This window comes from Mustelus asterias, chromosome 12, assembly GCF_964213995.1.
Source record: "Mustelus asterias chromosome 12, sMusAst1.hap1.1, whole genome shotgun sequence".
Taxonomy (NCBI): Eukaryota; Metazoa; Chordata; class Chondrichthyes; order Carcharhiniformes; family Triakidae; genus Mustelus; species Mustelus asterias.
The window spans coordinates 66998786-67016289 of NC_135812.1; the positions used below are offsets into that span (position 1 = coordinate 66998786).

The window sequence follows — 17504 nt, forward strand, 5'->3', positions numbered from 1 at the left end:
CTACCTTATTACACATTTTCACATTAACTCTTATACCTGGTTGGATCTACAACATATTGTTCTAGGAAACCATCCTGAATACACTATGAATTCTTCCTTATGGCTATCTCTGCCAATTTGAATTTCCAAATCTACATGAAACTTAAAGCCACCCATGATTAAAGGACTGCCTTTTTTACATGCCTTCATTATCTCCTGCTTTATTCTCCATCCTACAATATAACTACTCTTAGTGCGCCTATAGACTACCCGCACCAGTGTCTTCTTCTGCTTGTTATTTCTTACCTCCACCCATATGGATTCTACATCTTCTGATCTAAAATTATTTCTTGCTATCATACTTATACCATCTCATTCCAACAAAACTATCCGACCACCCTTTCCTTCCTGCCTGTCCTTATCAAAAGTCACATATCCTTGAATATTTATTTCTCAGTTTTGATATCCTTGTAACAATGTCAATAAAATGTCTATAAGATCATACCCATTAACCTCTATTTGTGCCATTAATTCATATATTTTGTGCAGAATACTGCATGCACTTAAGAACAATTAATGTAGCTTTGTTACCATTTCTTTCCCTTTTTGACCCCATTGGCACAGTAGTTAGCATGGCTGCCTCACAGCACCAGGGACTCGAGTTCGATTCCCAGCTTGGGTCACTGTCGGTGTGGAGTTTGCACGTTCTCCCCGTGTCTTTTTCCCAGGGTGAAGAGTCAGGGGTATTAGTTTAAGGTTAGAGGGGCAAGATTTAAAGGAGATGTACGAGGCAAGTTTTTTTTTTACACAGAGTGTGGTGGGTGCCTGGAACTCGCTGCCAAGGGAAGTAGTGGAAGCAGATACGATAGTTACTTTTAAGGGGCGTCTTGATAAATACATGAATAGGATAGGAATAGAGGGATATGGTCACTGGAAGGGTAGGGGGTTTTAGATCAGTTGAACAGCATGGTCGGTGCAGACTTAGAGGGCCGAAGGGCCTGTTCCTGTGCTGTAATTTTCTTTGTTCTTTGCGTGGGTTTCCTCTGGGTGCTTCAGTTTCCTCCTACAGTTCAAAGACGTGCTGGTTAGATGCATTAGCCATGCTAAATTACCCCTCAGTGTACCCAAACAGGCACTGGAGTGTGGTAACTAGGGGATTTTCACAGTAACTTCATTGCAGTGTTAATGTAAGCCTACTTGTGACTAATAAATAAACTTTAACTTTATTTGCTGCAGTTATTTGTGTTTGTACACTCTGGGTATCACTACTTAAAGAGCTGCCTTGCAATGGTGCCATATCTGTTTGTTTTGTAAGCGTACGCATTCCCTCTCCAGAACAATCCCACCCCCCCATTTAGTTTAAAGTCCATCTGCTTTGTCGATGTCCCTTCTATCTCATTTTATATTTCAAATTGTTACCTTTGCTTAAAGTCAGCATAGATGATTCTGCTTGGAAATCCTTTTCTGCAGATTCTGATACCTTCCAACACACCATTGCATCTCAGCTGATGGATGACTAGGTGATTCTCCATCGCACCTAAATGGGGAGTGTAATATCAGTTGAATCAATGCAGATCAGGTAGAAAACAGAATAGCATTTCAGGAGTCAACACATTATCTGAAAATTCCTACCTGGTGTTTTTGTCTCATTGGGGATTATACAACGTACAAAGTGTGGATGAGTGCTTCTTAGATTAGTCATCAGCTTATTCAGATTTTCCTGCAATACACCAGAGGGATTATTTTATCACAAAAACCAGAAGGAAAACCAAATTACCTTTTTTCTCAACAATTTGATGTCATTTTAGTTCATTACTTGTGAAAGGTTTTTTCTTAGTATTTTTTAAGATATAAGAACATAATTAATAGGAGCAGTAGTAGATTATTCATTCTCTCAAGGCTGCTCAACTATGATCATGATTTATCTGCCTGATTCCTGCGAGGTTAAAAATCAGTCTAGCCCTGCCTTGAATACGGTCAACAGTAATGGGTGGTACGGTGGCACAGTGGTTAGCACTGCTGCCTCACAGCGCCAGGGACCCGGGTTCGATTCCTGGCTTGGGTCACTGTCTGTGTGGAGTTTGCACATTCTCCCCTTATCTGCATGGGTTTCCTCTGGGTGCTCCAGTTTCCTCCCACAGTCCAAAGATATGCGGGTTTGGTGTATTAGCCATGCTAAATTGCCCCTTAGTGTAGCTAGGGTAAATGCATGGGGTTATGGGGATGGGGCCTGGGTGGGATTGTGGTCAGTGCAGACTCGATGGGCCAAATGGCCTCTTTCTGTACTGTGGGATTCTATGATGTATACACAACCCCTTGGGATAGAGAATTCCACAGATTCACAACCCTCGGAGTGAAGAGATTTCTCCTCCTCTCAGTCCAAATGGCACTAAGTCATGATGTTCATTTGGAGAGCCGATGCAGACATGATGGGCCAAATGGCCTCCTTCTGTGCCATAACAATTCTGTGATTCTGTGAAATGATTGACTCTTTCTTATCCTGAGGCTGTGCCCCCTGGGTTATAAATTCCCCAATGGAGGAAAACAACTTCCTCAGAATCTTACAGGTTTCAATTAGGTCAAGGGTGCAATTCTCCTCCAAGAATTGTAGTGAAAAGTGTGGTGTCCGGCAGGAAACAGTGTGATTCCAGCCAGGTGGGTCAGTGAGATTCCAATTGCAATCCACCCACAGTTAGACTGTTTTTTGGAGGTTGGGGTAATTTGCTCTGTGAAAGAGATGTGCAAGCAAGGCTGGCTCCTCAGAGATCCAGCCGACATTTTTAAAGGCACCCGGTCTCAAAATAACATGACAGGCATCTCCTCCCCAACCCCAACAGCAGCTCAGGTAGCCCCCAAAAGCTGGCTTGAGGCTCACCGCCCCCCCCCCAATCGCAGGTGCTAACCCTCACCTCCCCAAGTGTGCGACACCTTGCTATGGGGTGGCCAAAGGCCTCCCCCCACACACTTAGGCCCCCCTCAGGCCCCACCCCTTCAGGCCCTGCCCCTTTGGGCCCCACCCCTTGGCGGTGCCATGTTGGCAGTGCCATGTTGCTAGGAGACAGTGCCTGGGCACTGCCCAGCCATTCCCTGACCAGCCCAGGGGTTCCAATGGCCTCTGAGCACCCCCCAGTGTCGTTATCACGTCTGGACTCTGTTTGTGGAGACCAATAGCGATTCCCGCTGGCTTAACATTGCGTTGGAGGGTGGGTAAATTCCAGGAGCCGGGTGAATCCAGCTTAAAACAGATCCTGCATATTTAAATAAAGATTTAAATATGCTAATCTGGTTCATGGCCTCATTGGGTGCGAACTAGATTACATTGCCGCCGGGGTTGGGGAGAAACTCAAAATGAGTTCCCCCAGCGCAATTCACGTTATGGCCCCTCTCACGAGAGTCTCTGGCCATAATCGGATTTTCACCTGCAGAATTGCTCTCCCAAGTCTTATTCGCCTCAAATGCAGACAGTATAAGCCCAGTATACTCAGCCTCTCATCATAGGATGGCCCTCCCATCATAGGAACCAATCTGGCAAGCCTTCACTTCTGTATCCAAAGCATGTATACCCTTTTTTAAATATTGAGAGCAAATTTGTGCACATTACTCCAGGTGTGGTCTCAACAAAGCCCTGTATATTTGTGCAAGACATCCTTCTTCTTATATTCTAATCCCCTTGCAATAAAAGTCAACATTCCATTTGTCTTCCTAATTGTTCATTGTATCTGCTTGCTAACTTTCTGAGTCCCTTGGACAAATGCACACTACCATTTAAAAGTTCCATGCCTTTAAAAAAAAATTCTGCTTTTCTATTCTTGCTCCTAAGTAAATTGCCTCACACTTCCATACATTATACTCTCTCTGCCAACTTGCTGCATACTCACTTTGCAACCTCTGTGTCCTCCTCATGACTTACATTCCCAAGTAGCTTTGTATCATCAGCAAACACAGTCTCTTCATCTAAGTCATTAATATAAATTGTAAGTAGTTGAGGCCTCAGCACTGATCCCTGTGGTACTCCAAGCGTCACAACTTGAAAATGTCCCATTCATCCCTACTCTCTGCTTCCTGTCCATTAAAATAGCCTCTGTCCATGCTGATATATTTTCCCCAAGTTATGAGTCCTTATTTTATATAAGAATCTTCTGTCTGGCACCTTGTCAAATGCCTTTTGGAAATCCAAATTATTCACTGGTTCCTCTTTTTTGACCTTACTTGTATCCTCAAAAACTCTAACAAATTTGATAAATGTGATTTTCCTTTCATCAAATCATGTTTACTCTATCTGATCACATTATGATTTTCTTAGTGCATTCTTAAGACTTCCTTAATAATAGACAGCGGTCGAATATTGTTTATCCATACATCTGGAAACCGAACTTTTTTTTTAAAACAGCTTTGCAGTTAATATGCATGTTAATAAAGCAATGTAATAGTATATTGCAGGTGTAGTAAGTGTTAAAAAGTAGGATGTACATGGGTTCGCAAATGGAGAAACAACCTAGAATTTGTAGACTCTAGCCAGCCAAGACGGAGGCCATTGCAATATAAATAGGCCTAGACCCACCGTATGTATGGTAGATCCTAAAAGACAAAATATTTGAAAAACAAAACATAATCGGCCCCAAGTGTTTCAGATAACGGATACACAATCTGTAACTAGTATTTTCCCAATGACCAATGTCAGGTTAACTGGTTTGTCGGTCTCTGTTTTCTCCCATGCTCCTTTCTTGAATAGCAATGCTAATTTTGAATCTGCTAGGAAACTTCTAACAACTAAAGAATTTTGGAAAATTATACCAGTGCATCCACTATAGCTACCGCTACCTCTTTTGCATTCTGGGAATGCAGGCGATTAGTCCCCAAAAATTTGTTGGCTTTTGAACTCTTGTATTTTCTCAATATTTTATCTCTATTGATATTAATAACTTCAAACATCTCTCTTGTTAACCCATTGGTTACCCTTTACTTCCGGTATGTATTTGAGTCTTCTACTGTGTTAATGATGCTAGTGAAGTATTAATAATTGTGAAAACATTAAGTTTGAAGGTATACCCTAAAGAGTGCAGACACAGTTTGAAAAGAAGAGCCCTTCTTCTTGCCACCCTTCTTAGGAGCACCGGTATCTATCAGGAACAAAATTGAGAACAGATAGTGGTAAATGCGGTTTCTCTGGTCAGCAAGGGAATGAATGAATAGCTCTTGCTGAGTTAAAATATCTTACCATCACCAGCAAAGGTAACAAAGAGTGAAGACAGAAGCTTCATTGAAGATTTCTGATATAGGCCAACAACAGTTTCATTCAGAGGGTCCTTGTTCTTTTCTAACCAGCCATTGATGTTGTAGTCCACAGTGCCAGCATAATGGACCAGTGAGAAGTGAGCTTCAGCCTTTCCTTTGGTAGGCTTGGGTTTCAGGAAGTTGTTTGACTTACCAAGATGCTGATCATACAGCTTATTCTTGAAAGTAGTGTCTGAGGCCTTGGGGAACATGCACTCCTCTTCCAGGATTGAGAAGATGCCCATAGGCTGAAATGTAACGAAAAGGTTTCTTACACCGTGAGAATCCTTTTGTGTGACTTTGCTTTACAACATTAAATTTCTTTTTTTTTCAACTCTATCGGATTTACCTTCATTCCCTTACCTTTTCAATGAGTTCAATGCAAGCAGCCAGATCCATTCCAAAGTCAATGAAATCCCATTGAATTCCTTCTTTCTTGTACTCTTCTTGTTCCAGAACAAACATGTGGTGGTTGAAGAACTGCTGCAGTTTCTCGTTGGTGAAGTTGATACATAACTGTTCCAAGCTGTTGTACTGAAATTTGTGAAAAATAATAATGAAAACATGCAAGCTTAACAGAAAACAATGTGCTTATTCCGAAAATCATTTTGTCTTTTGGACTTACATCAAAGATTTCAAAGCCTGCAATATCCAGCACACCAATGAAATATTGTCTGGGTTGCCTTGTCTCCAATTGTTGATTGATTCGTGTAACCATCCATAAAAACATCTTCTCATACACAGATTTTGCCAGTGCGCTTACTGCATAGTGCACCTTGAAACAACGCCAAAGAAAAAGGATTGTAAACCTTAGAAATTTGAGCTGGATGTAGCAAAATTCAGGATTTTTTTACAGAATCACTCAAACAGTACAATTTGATATAATGCCAAAATAATAGTTAGATATGATACCTGTTGTACAGTTTGCCCTTTGGTTACAAACTCATTGCCGACCTTTACTCTTGGGAAGCACAGAGATTTTAGCAATTCTGCTGAATTCAAGCCCATTAGGTAAGCAACCTTGTCAGCAACTGTTAAAAAAACAAGATCTGTTAATTTAGCTATGGCCACATTAGAGCTGAGACATATTGAAAAATACAGTGTAAAAGACCAGGATTTTACTATGCTTTATCCAGGGGAATCTAACTGCCAAGAGAATCCTCTCTGCATTTGTACTTACAAAAATATTGATCCTTCAACAACATCACAAAGACAGATTATGTGGTCATTATGTATTCCAGGTAAATAATTCAGCAGCACATTTTTGTGGGTTTTTAAATAAAAGGTTATTTATTCTCTCACACATACTCTGAATTAATGCAATATCACATACACAAGCACACACACACAGACAAAGAGGGTACAGATAAAGAGAGTGCATTGTTTAACGTTACAGTTAATTAAATCTCTGATTTACAAATTCTGGTCCCTTGAAGGGATTTGAGATTCAATGTTGTAAAGTGAAGGGTTCCTAGCAGGCCGTGAGGTTACGAGGTATTCAACAGAGTCTCAAGATCATCTGTAGTCCAAACACCAAACATCGCATGATTTGCAGTAGCCATCTTCAGAGCTTGTTTTCAATTGTTAAAAGTATCGACTGTAAGTTCATAATGTGACATGCCTGTATTAAGCGTGACAAAATGTCAGCACATCAATTTACAAAGATTAATGTTGATGGATAACTGTAACAAAATTATGCATGGTGTTACAGGGATAAGCCTTGGGTGGGATTGTGGTCGGTGCAGACTTGATGGGTCGAATGGTCTCCTTCTGCACTGTAGGATTCCATGATTCTATGAAAAATGGTGAAAACTTGAAGTCAGCTTGGTCAATAGGGAGTAAGCTTTTGATTTTCTGCACAAGAGCCGGAATTTTACGCTCCCATCTGCCATGAGAAACGGAGCAGGCAAGGAGCGGACCATGGAAAGGTCCGTGGACCTCGGGGGGATTTTACGGTTTCGGGTCAAGTGAGGCTGTAAAATCCAGCCGAAGATTTTTAATAATAATATAAATATTTCACCTTCAGTGCCATCAGGTTCAGCTTGTTCCTCTCGTTGCTTCTGCTTGAACTTGAGGTTACCATAGTGCATTACTGCACCAGTGAGTTTGTAGATATTTGCTTTCTCCTCAGAAGTAAAACCCAGGATATCAATGGCTTCCTAGAGGATCAAAGAAATAACATCATCATTGCTGCAGAATCTTTGGCACCAGTAGTTGAATTATTGTCTGAATAGTTTGACTCACATCGGTAGCCATCAATTCCTCTTGGTCATTGATGCTAGGGACAGTGATCTCTCCTTGACTAACAAATGGAAAGTCGTAGGGGTTGGTGCTGATCAGCAACATTTCTGAAGTGTAAAGATTTAATGAATTTGCAAATTAGTTACATATGTTTTTGGAGAACTTTCAAGAATTTCAGAAATGTTGATTGCAAAACTCAACATTACTTGAAATGTCTTCATATCTTATATTAACTGGGCAGCATGGTGGCATAGTGATTGGCACTGCTGCCTCACAGCACCAGGGACCCAGGTTCGATTCCTGGCTTGGGTCACTGTCTGTGTGGAGTTTGTACATTCTCCCCGTGTCTGCATGGGTTTCCTCGGGATGCTCCAGTTTCCTCCCATAGTGTGGGTTAGATGGATTGGCCACACTAAATTGTCCCTTAGTGTCAGGGGGACAGGCTAGGGTAAATGCATGGGGTTATGGGGATAAGGCCTGGGTGGGACTGTGGTTGGTGCAGACTCGACTCGACTTCTGCACCGTAGGAATTCTATGATAACTCTTGTATATTAGTATCAAATTGTTCATTCAAACGTAACCGGAAAGGCAAAATTCATTTTGATTTACCAATGAGTTCCGTCTTCTTATTGGACATAATCTGGTAGAAAATATGATAACTTCTTTCAGCTTTCAACTGAAAAGTGACACGAGATTTTTCCAGCAGATCTGTTGAGTACATTTATGTTTGAGTTGATGTAGCTAAAACTTTTGGAAAAAAGTAAAATCACACAGATCACAAATAATCAAAATATACTCATAACTTACAGGTCTCAATATCAGCCGAAGCCAGTTTTCCTGTAGCCCCAAAATGGATTCTGATGAATTTACCCTTGGTATTAAGAGAAAATGTTCCTGTTAGTGTTAAAGCCATCTTTTGAATTTAATTTCCTGAACAGTTTCCAGCTAATGCTGCGCTCTGTATGCTGTCTGTGTTTGTTGGAATATTATTGAATTTGCAAACAATGGATAGAATTTTACTAGTTGCTTGCCAATGAGCTGACAGGCGGAAAGCGAGCAAAATCTTTCTGAGACTCTGAAAGCTTGTGCTGCCAAATAAACCTGTTGGACTTTAACCTGGTGTTGTGAGACTTCTTAAAATCTTTCTACCAGCATTTTGCCAGCTATGGGAAAATTGATAGATCAACCACCCACCGGGATTCCAATTGAGCCACTTACTGTACAATTAAAGATCACTTAGTCCAAAAATGTGCAAATTAGGTGGATTGACCATGCTAAATTGCCCCTTAGTGTAGGTTAGATGGATAAACCATGGCAAATGTGTGGGATTGCAAGGATAAGGTGGAGCAGAGGGCCTGGGTAAGATACTCTGTTAGAGAGTTGGTGCAGACTCGATGGGCCAAATGACTTCTTCTGCACTGTAGGGATTCTATGATTATATGATTTCCTGTCTCTGAGGCACTTTATCATTGTCAGAGTGGTGCATTGCCAGGTGGGGATACTGCCAGGTGAATCATGGCGGCCTCCAGAAAGGTTCTCCCTTATGACCACACCATAGTCCATGGGGGGCCCCCAGTTTCAATAGTTCCCACATGGCAACAGCATTTCCTGTGCACCGAAACCCACCCCACCTCAGCAACCTGCCTGCTGACCTCAGCAACCCCAAAACCACTTACTTCTCTTCAAGGGTGCCTGACCATTGAGGCACCCTCTCCCTGAAGCTGCAACTTCTGCTCTGGCCCCCATTAGCGGTGGCACTGTTGAAGCTGTTGAGTTGTGGCTCTCTGATTGGCTGGGAGTTGGCCACCATTTAATTAGATGGTTGCTCTGGTGTAATAAGTCATCAGAGGTAGAAGTCTCTTCACCAAAAACCCTTTATTTACAATTCCAACAGCAGTACACAAAGTGCTATCAGTCAGCACTCTAAGTTTGGAAGTGCGAGAGGAACTGACACTCACAGTTAAATACAAGGAAAAGACTCCCTGATTGGCCCATCAATTGACTCCTTAATCACAGAGTTCATATTCCAATAGGCCAACCTCAATGGCCTGATTGAAGTCATTACACCTGAGAACATGCCTTCCTGGTTCTCTTCACTGGTCAAAACGGGGTTGTCTCCTACATTTGGCCCCAGCAGTAGCACTTCCACCAACACGGCAAAATTCAGTCCAGTATTTGTACCGCGATATGTTACAAATGTTATAGAAATAAAGTTTAACGAAACTTACAAAGCGAGACGAATTATCGTTTCTCATTGTTTTGGCATTGCCAAAAGCTTCAAGCAGCGGATTAGCTTGGATGATTTGATCCTCCAGAGTTCCCTAAAAAATGTCACAAGCATTCAAAAGCCAGCATTTTATCAATTACAAAGGCTGCAGATAACAAAAATTGAACATTAAATGTTCCAATTTGGACATTTACAGAGTGACCTCGTCTGAGTACTTAAATGAGGAAGGGATTTGAAGGGGAACATGCTCAGTGAAACAATTTCCTCTGGTGGAAGAATCTGCAACAACAGGGCATGATATTATAATTGGAGCTTGACCAATCACAAAGTGAAACCAAAAATCACAATCACAAAAAGTCCAATAGAAATCTAGAATTTGCTTTCCAAAAGACTGTGTCTTTGAGGAAATTGAGTTTTCCAGGACTGAGATGGGTATATATTTATTGGGCAAAATTGTCATCGGCCGGAATTCTCCAACCACGTCTGAAGTTGGGATTCCCCGGTCCCGCTGCAGTGAATGGAGATTTGGCTGAGTACCAAATTCTCCGTTCTCGCTGGCAGCATCAGTGCAGCGTGCGAGACCGGATAATTCCGACCAAAGGATAATTGATCCAAGGCAGCCACATGGATCTGAATTGATGTGACCACTCTTGTTTTTATGTTCCTATAAATAGCACATGTGTATGAATTAAGATTGTATTCACCACTGACATGCATTTTAGTCTCCTTTTTCTTGTGAGCATCACCACTGGCTGCAATTGATGCAAAATACTGGATGACACGTTTCGTGTTCACAGTCTTCCCTGCACCGGATTCTCCACTAGAGTGGAAGGAATGAGCAGACAAATTATAAAAACCAAACAAATTGCCATAAATGTTGAATATTGCATTTTCTGATCATTGTAATTATAAATATTGGTTCTTACGTAATCAGAATGGACTGGTTTTCACGATCTGTGTAATAAAAATCACAGACATGGAAGGAAAAATGTTGAAAATTTCTGTGAATTGAGCTAATCTATTCTGAATAGCAAAGTGCATATATTTGCTGCATGCAGAAAATAAGAACCATAAAGTTCATTAAAAAGCGTGCACTATTACCAGTTAACATGAACTGATAGGCGTTGTCAGAGATGGAGAAGATGTGTGGAGGAGCCTCTTGACGCTTCTTGCCTCTGTAAGCAGCCACAACTTTAGGATCGTACACTGGCAACCACTTGTAGGGGTTCACAGTGACGCAGAACAACCCGGAATAGGTCTGGAAAATAACATATATGCATTTGTATAGATTATTTATCACAATTCCATTAATACATAACATTGCTATGCATTCAACTGCACTTACATAGATCATCCAGGCTGAATAACGCTCTTTGAGGTTGAACAGCACAGATGCTTCATTCAAATGGGTCAACATGGCCATGTCTTCGATTTTATCGAATTTTGGAGGGTTCATTGGGAAAATTTGGTCTTCTTTAACAGTTACTGTCTGAAAAAAATGAACATGCAGACAAACTGAGTTGATTCCAATGATTGGAAGATATGTTGGTATCATCCAAGGCTTCAGATAAACTGTAGTAAGATCATTTCTGTGGGGCACAATCATCAAAGTCCCATTGTACAATGCTCATCCTTTTTCAAACAAAAGCTTTAAAAATGTTATATAGTTGAGTTATTAGTTGTTCAATGATCGCAGATTTTCTGCTTCAACTAGCAATATGTTCACTTGTAATGTTCAGTTCCCTGAAATAAAATATGGTGGGAGGATGGAATTGAAGAGATCCTAAGAGTGAAACAGTGAACTGTTTTGAACACCTTCGAAACACTGTTCAACTGGAAGCAGTCAACAGGACCTAGGTGACATGTAATGTTGGCCTGTACTGCAAGAGGAAAGAAGCATAAAAGTAGGGAAATCTTGCTACAACTGTAAGAGGCATTGATGAGGCCACACTTGGAGTAATGTGTACAGTTTTGGTCTCCTTACTGAAGGAGGGATATACCTGCATTGGAAGCAGTCCAGAGAATGTTCACTGGGCTGACTCTGGGGATGCAGGTTTATCTGATGAGGAACGATTCAGCAGGTTGGGCCTGTAATCATTGGAGCTTCTAAGAGACAGAATTGATCTTAGAATCATAGAATCCTTACAGTGCAGAAGGAGGCCATTCAGTTCATCAAGTCTGCACCAACGCTCCATCAGAGCATCCCACCCAGGCCCTATCCCTGTAATCCCACATATTTACCCCATTAATTCCCCTATCCTACGCATTTTGGGACACTAAGGGGCAATTTATCACGGCCAATCGACCTAACATGCACATCTTTGGACTGTGAGAGGAAACCCATGCAGACATGGGAAGAATGTTCAAACTCCACACAGTCACCCAAGACTGGAATTGAACCTGGGTCTCTGTGGTGCTGTGAGATGACAATGCTAACCACTGTGCCACCGTGCCGTCTCATTGAAACATATGAGATTGTGACAGGGTGGATGCAGAGAGGATGTCTCCTCCCCTGGGGAATCTAAAACTATGGGGCACAGTTAAGGGATTTCCCATTTAAGATGGAGTTGAGGAAGAATTTGTTCTCTCAGAGACTTGTTAATCTTTGGCATTCTCATCCCCACTTTTGCACTCAGCAAAAAACTCCATTCACTGCAGCGGGACTGGAGAATCCCAGTTACGGTTCAGAGAATTCCAGCCGACATCACTTTGCAAGGACAAGTTTAAGTTTATTTATTAGTGTCACAAGTAGGTTTACATTAACACTACAATGAAGTTACTGTGAAAATCCCCCAGTCACCACACGCCAGCGCCTGTTCAGGTACACTGAGGGAGAATTTAGCATGGCCAATGCACCTAACCAGCACGTCTTTCGGACTGTGGGAGGAAACCGGAGCACCCAAAGGAAACACATGCAGACACGGGGAGAACATGCAAACTCCACACAGACAGTGGCCCAAGCTGGGAATCGAACCGGGTCCCTGGCGCTGTGAGGCAGCAGTACTAACCACGGTGCCACCATGCTGCCCAAAAATAGTTAAACTGCACCCTTGCAGCTAAAATCACAGCTTTTGAAAATCTAACAGTACAGAAACGTTGGATGTGTATCATATGTAAATTAGCATCTGAAAGATGACCACTTAGTAAATGGGTTAACATTTCTTCTGGTCCCTATTTACAGTGACAATGGGGAATGTTTCCATGAATATTTCCTCCACTGACAATTGAAAATTTAGAATATGTTTACCATTTAGTTGCACGTACAATCAAAGGAAAGCGTCACATACTCAATTAAATGGTAGAATTCGTATCATGGGTTCCCTGACCTTTCATTAAGTGCTCACTGACCTTTTTATTTATAGTTTCCACAGTGACTTTGCCACCTTCCCGACTCTTGATTGTACCCGGCATGTATAAATCGACTGGGTCAGTGACATAATAGGATGTCTTTGCATCAAATGGTTTATTCTGCGCTTCAATCCGCTCTTTCTCCGTTTTGCGGAGATAGTGAGCAGCCACTCCAAAAACCTCCATTTCCGCGTCGGAACTCATCTTTGCGGTTTACTGTTTTTAAAAAAAGACAAAGAAATAATGGCATTTAATGGTGAACATTTGCCTCTGTCTAAAGTTCAGATATGGTCTTCAGATTCTTGAAATGGACACTGAACAGACTCTTTTTCCTATGTTTTACATCAAGGTTAATGTTACTAATCAAGATAAATTGAGATGAATTCAGTCTGGTTATAGAATTAGTCATAGATGTCATTGAGTCATAGAATCCCTACAGTAGAGAAGTAGGCCATTTGACCAACGAGCCTGCACCGACAACAATCCCACCCAGGCTCTATCCCCGTAACCCCACGTGCTTACCCTACTAATTCCCCCTGACACTAAGGGGCAATTTAGCATGGACAATCCATCTAACCTGTACATCTTTGGACTGTACGAGGAAACCAACGCAGACATGGGGAGAACATGCAAACTCCACACAGACAGTGACTCGAGGTCGGAATTGAACCCAGGTCACTGGTGCTGTGAGGCAGCAGTGCTAACTGTTTACCACTGTGCTGCCCCAAACATGAAACTTTGGCAATGCTGGGTTTCGAACACCCCCTCCATAAAGATTGCAATCTGAACCCAGTGCCTTAGACCATTCGGCCAAGTTATTACTCAATTAAGGGGAGGTAGTTTGGCTTCCCACTCCCTTATCCCCATTCCAATCCCTCGCTGAAATTACAGTATGATTGTAGCCTAATGAACTGACCTGAGATGATAGACTGTGTCTGATTCCATTTCATTTGGCCATCACTTGAGGCCTTGCCATCCAAGTACATTCCAAAATTAATAAATGGGAAACAAATTCAATTTGCCACTAATTGCAAACTTGATCAGCCTGACTGAACCCATAGTATTGTAAACATTGCCTCAGCACACACATCTTAGACTTCGAATACAACAATTTGTATTTTGCACACAATATTTACACAGGGGAATTTAACAGTAAGTTCATTGCAGTGTTAATGTAAGCCTTGCTTGTGAGTAATAAATAAACTTTGACTTTATTTTAAAGCCAATAACTGTATCATCCCCAATCCACTAGCTCCCTTTTTTCTCCAAAGTTCTTGAACATGCTATCACTTCCCAGATCCTTGTCAATCTTTCTGGGAATTCCAATCCAGTTTCTTCACCTGCCACAATGGCTCTCAGAATGGCTCTTATCAAAGTCACAAATGACATCCCAAACTGCGAGAAAAGTAAACCACTCTCCTTGTCCTCTTGACCTGACTGCAGACTTTGACATGGTTGACCACATAATCATCCTCCAATGCCTCTCTTCCACAATCCAGTTCGGTGAGGCCGAACTCGCTCAGAGAATCTCCAGAATGGCTCATCTCCTCATTCCCACACCATTATCACTGGTCTCCCCAAAGCTTTATCCTTGGACCCCTCCTATTTCTTCGCAGCTCCCTCAGTGATAAGATCTGAAGTCATAATTTCAGATTCCACATGTTCACAGATGCACCCAGTTCTACCTCACCACCACCACTCTTGACCCCCTCCAGTGTTGCTAAACTATCAGACTGCTTGTCCTACGTCCAATACTGGATGAACAGAAATTTCCTCCAACTAAATAATGGGAAGACTTAAAGCCGTTGTATTTGGTCCCTACAACAAACTCTGCTCCCTAGTCACCAACTTCATCCATTCCTCTGGCAACAGTCTGAGGCTCAACCACTCAGTTTGCAATCTTGCTGTTGTATTTGACCCCGAGATGAGCTGTCGACCACATATTTGCACCATCACCAATACCACTTGCCTCCACTTCCGTAATTTTACTTAGCTCTGCCCTGCCTCAGCTTAGAGGGTAGGGTAGAATAGTGCTTATGTTACTGGGCTGGTAATCCAGAAACCTGGTACCATAAATTCAAATCCCATGAGAGCAGCTGAGAGTTTAAATTCAGTTAACTAAATAAGTCTGGAATTAAAAAGTTTGCATCAACAATAATGCCCAGGAAACTAATAGAGTTTTGTTAACTGTTCCCTGGTGAATTCTCCATGGTAGCAGAGTCAACTTGCCAACATATCACCATTCTCTTCTTATGCAGTATAAATTGTTGTTCTTTTTACAATTGGTATTCATGCATATGTCCTGACCAATGCATGACAAAAAGCTTTGATAGAATTTCTCTTTTTTCAGCAATACTCAAATATTATAATATCAATTTCTGTATTAATTGCAACTAAATATTAGTGTAGCTCTGGTTAAAATATTGTTGTTGCACAGTAAAGCACAAAATTTAAAGAGTAGACAACCTTTGCAGTTCAAGAAAATAAGTCCAGCTTTCTATCTGGCAACTGGATAATAATAACCAGAATGTACTGAAATGAAATAAAGTAGTCAAATATACTCAGCTGCAGTAACTTGTTTTGTTTAAAATGATTTTTTCGGAAAGAAGACTCCTAGGTTCAGAGAGCAAAAATGCCATATGTGGCCGTTCTGAATCACAGTAAGCACACGTTTCCCAGGGCGACACGTGCCTCACAGTGCCAGGGACTCAGGTTTGATTCTGGCCTCAGGTGATGGTCTGTGTGGAGTTTGCATGTTCTCCCCGTGTCCGTGTTGGTTTCCTCCAGGTGCTCCGGTTTCCTCCCATTGTCCAAAGATGTGCAGGTTAGGTGGATTGACCATGCTAAATTAGTGTCCCAACATGGGCAGGCTAGGGGGATTGGCGGGGTAAATACGTAGAGTTACGGGAATAGGGTGGGCCTAGGTAGGATGCTCTGTCGGAGAGTTGGTGCAGACTCGAAGGGCTGAGTAGCCTCCTTGTCCACTGCAGGGGTTCTATGATAAAGTTGTCTTGATGGAGAGTAAACATCTCAAATATATAATGGCCCAAATTCTTTGATCTCGTACGCCCCGCTACTGCTGCCAGTGAGAACAGAGAATTTGATACTCAACCAAAAGTACATTCACTGCAGCAGGATTGGAGAATCCCAGCTGCAGGCAAGATCGTAGAGTGGGGTGTGGAACACTGCACCTGTGCACAGGTTAGCAAATGGAACTATCACCAGGCTGATGATCTTTGTTGAAAAGCACACATCAGGTGAGAGCTGGTGTTAAAGACAGCCCAGTCTGAATGTGGGACACATCTGCCACTTGTGAAGGATGGCTCCACGGGCAATGGAGAAGGAGGAAAATAGAAGAAATTATTACATTGATGAAGTTATATTTTGCATGCTTTCCTGATCAGTCCCAAGGTCTTGGTTGTTATTTCGGGTGTTCCAATTCACAGGAAACATTTGTCAATTTTAGAATCATAGAATTCCTATAGTGTGGAACAGGCCATTCGGCCCATCAAGTCTGCACTGACACTCTGACAGAGCATCTTACCCATGTCTCACTACCCCCCTATCACCATAACCCCACACATTTTCCATGGCTAATCCCCCAACCTGCCCATCTTTGGACTACCTATTCTGCCTAACCTGCACAGTTTGCACTGCTGTGCGTTGAAAATAGATGCTCACTGTTTGATACCTGCTCTTCCCACCTCCCATAAAGAAGGCCACCAATAGAAATGAGTCGTTCTGCCCTCTCAGTCCCGCGCAAGTCTGTGTCTCTCCACTGAACCCTTCCAGTAAATCAGTGCCGAGGGTAACAGGAGAGTCCATCATGTATCAAACTGCTGGACTTGACTGGAAATAGATACGATCCTTACCTGGTGCAACAAGAGCAGAGGGCCTGACAGATGTTGGTAACTGTAAGAGACAAGACACAGATGTTTAGACAATAGGCCACCGTGCAAATAAACAGTAACAGAACTATCTTAAATGCATGTGATCGTGGAGTGAAGGATTTTACATTGTTTGAACTCGAGTCTTAATTCAAATGACTTTTGCAATTTTAAACAAAAATCGATAGGAACTCTCAAAAGTTATTGTTTCTATAAAACAATCAGCCTAGAGGCTGCAAGGTATTGTAATCTGGGACAAAAGTAATCATCGCCCCTCCCCGCGTCCAACATCATTTCTGCCTCAGTGTCAAATTCTTACACTGAATGGTGAACTGAGGAACCCAGTCAGTGGGAGACGGATCTGGACTTTTATAGGGAGGTTCTCCCGGAGAGGCGATCTTTGCAATTGGTTGGCTCCATTTTTGCTCGCAGCATTTGCTGTCATTTTTTGATATCATCTGATATAATTAGAAATGTTTTATTGGCCGATTGGCCGATAAAATATCTCAACAATGTCATTCTACATCGATCAGCGGCCAGCCAACACT

At 42.0% G+C, this 17504-nt stretch overlaps 1 protein-coding gene across 1 annotated transcript in view; it reads right to left on the minus strand.

The window, feature by feature from the left end:
- The window catches only part of LOC144501535 (myosin-4-like), a 39998-nt gene extending 22738 nt beyond the window's left edge, over positions 1–17260 (minus strand). Inside the window, exons 1-19 of the mRNA XM_078225356.1 lie at positions 17085–17260; positions 16942–16981; positions 13070–13285; positions 11067–11210; positions 10823–10979; positions 10648–10675; positions 10433–10541; positions 9723–9815; positions 8302–8365; positions 8104–8202; positions 7498–7601; positions 7274–7412; positions 6166–6284; positions 5879–6028; positions 5617–5787; positions 5198–5501; positions 5029–5099; positions 1612–1699; positions 1399–1516 (exon numbers count right to left, since the gene is read on the minus strand). Coding sequence (XP_078081482.1) covers positions 1399–1516; positions 1612–1699; positions 5029–5099; positions 5198–5501; positions 5617–5787; positions 5879–6028; positions 6166–6284; positions 7274–7412; positions 7498–7601; positions 8104–8202; positions 8302–8365; positions 9723–9815; positions 10433–10541; positions 10648–10675; positions 10823–10979; positions 11067–11210; positions 13070–13273 — 2162 coding nt within the window. The 5' untranslated portion in view covers positions 13274–13285; positions 16942–16981; positions 17085–17260. The remainder of the gene's footprint in view (positions 1–1398; positions 1517–1611; positions 1700–5028; positions 5100–5197; positions 5502–5616; positions 5788–5878; positions 6029–6165; positions 6285–7273; positions 7413–7497; positions 7602–8103; positions 8203–8301; positions 8366–9722; positions 9816–10432; positions 10542–10647; positions 10676–10822; positions 10980–11066; positions 11211–13069; positions 13286–16941; positions 16982–17084) is intronic.
- Between the last annotated feature and the right edge of the window lie 244 nt (positions 17261–17504).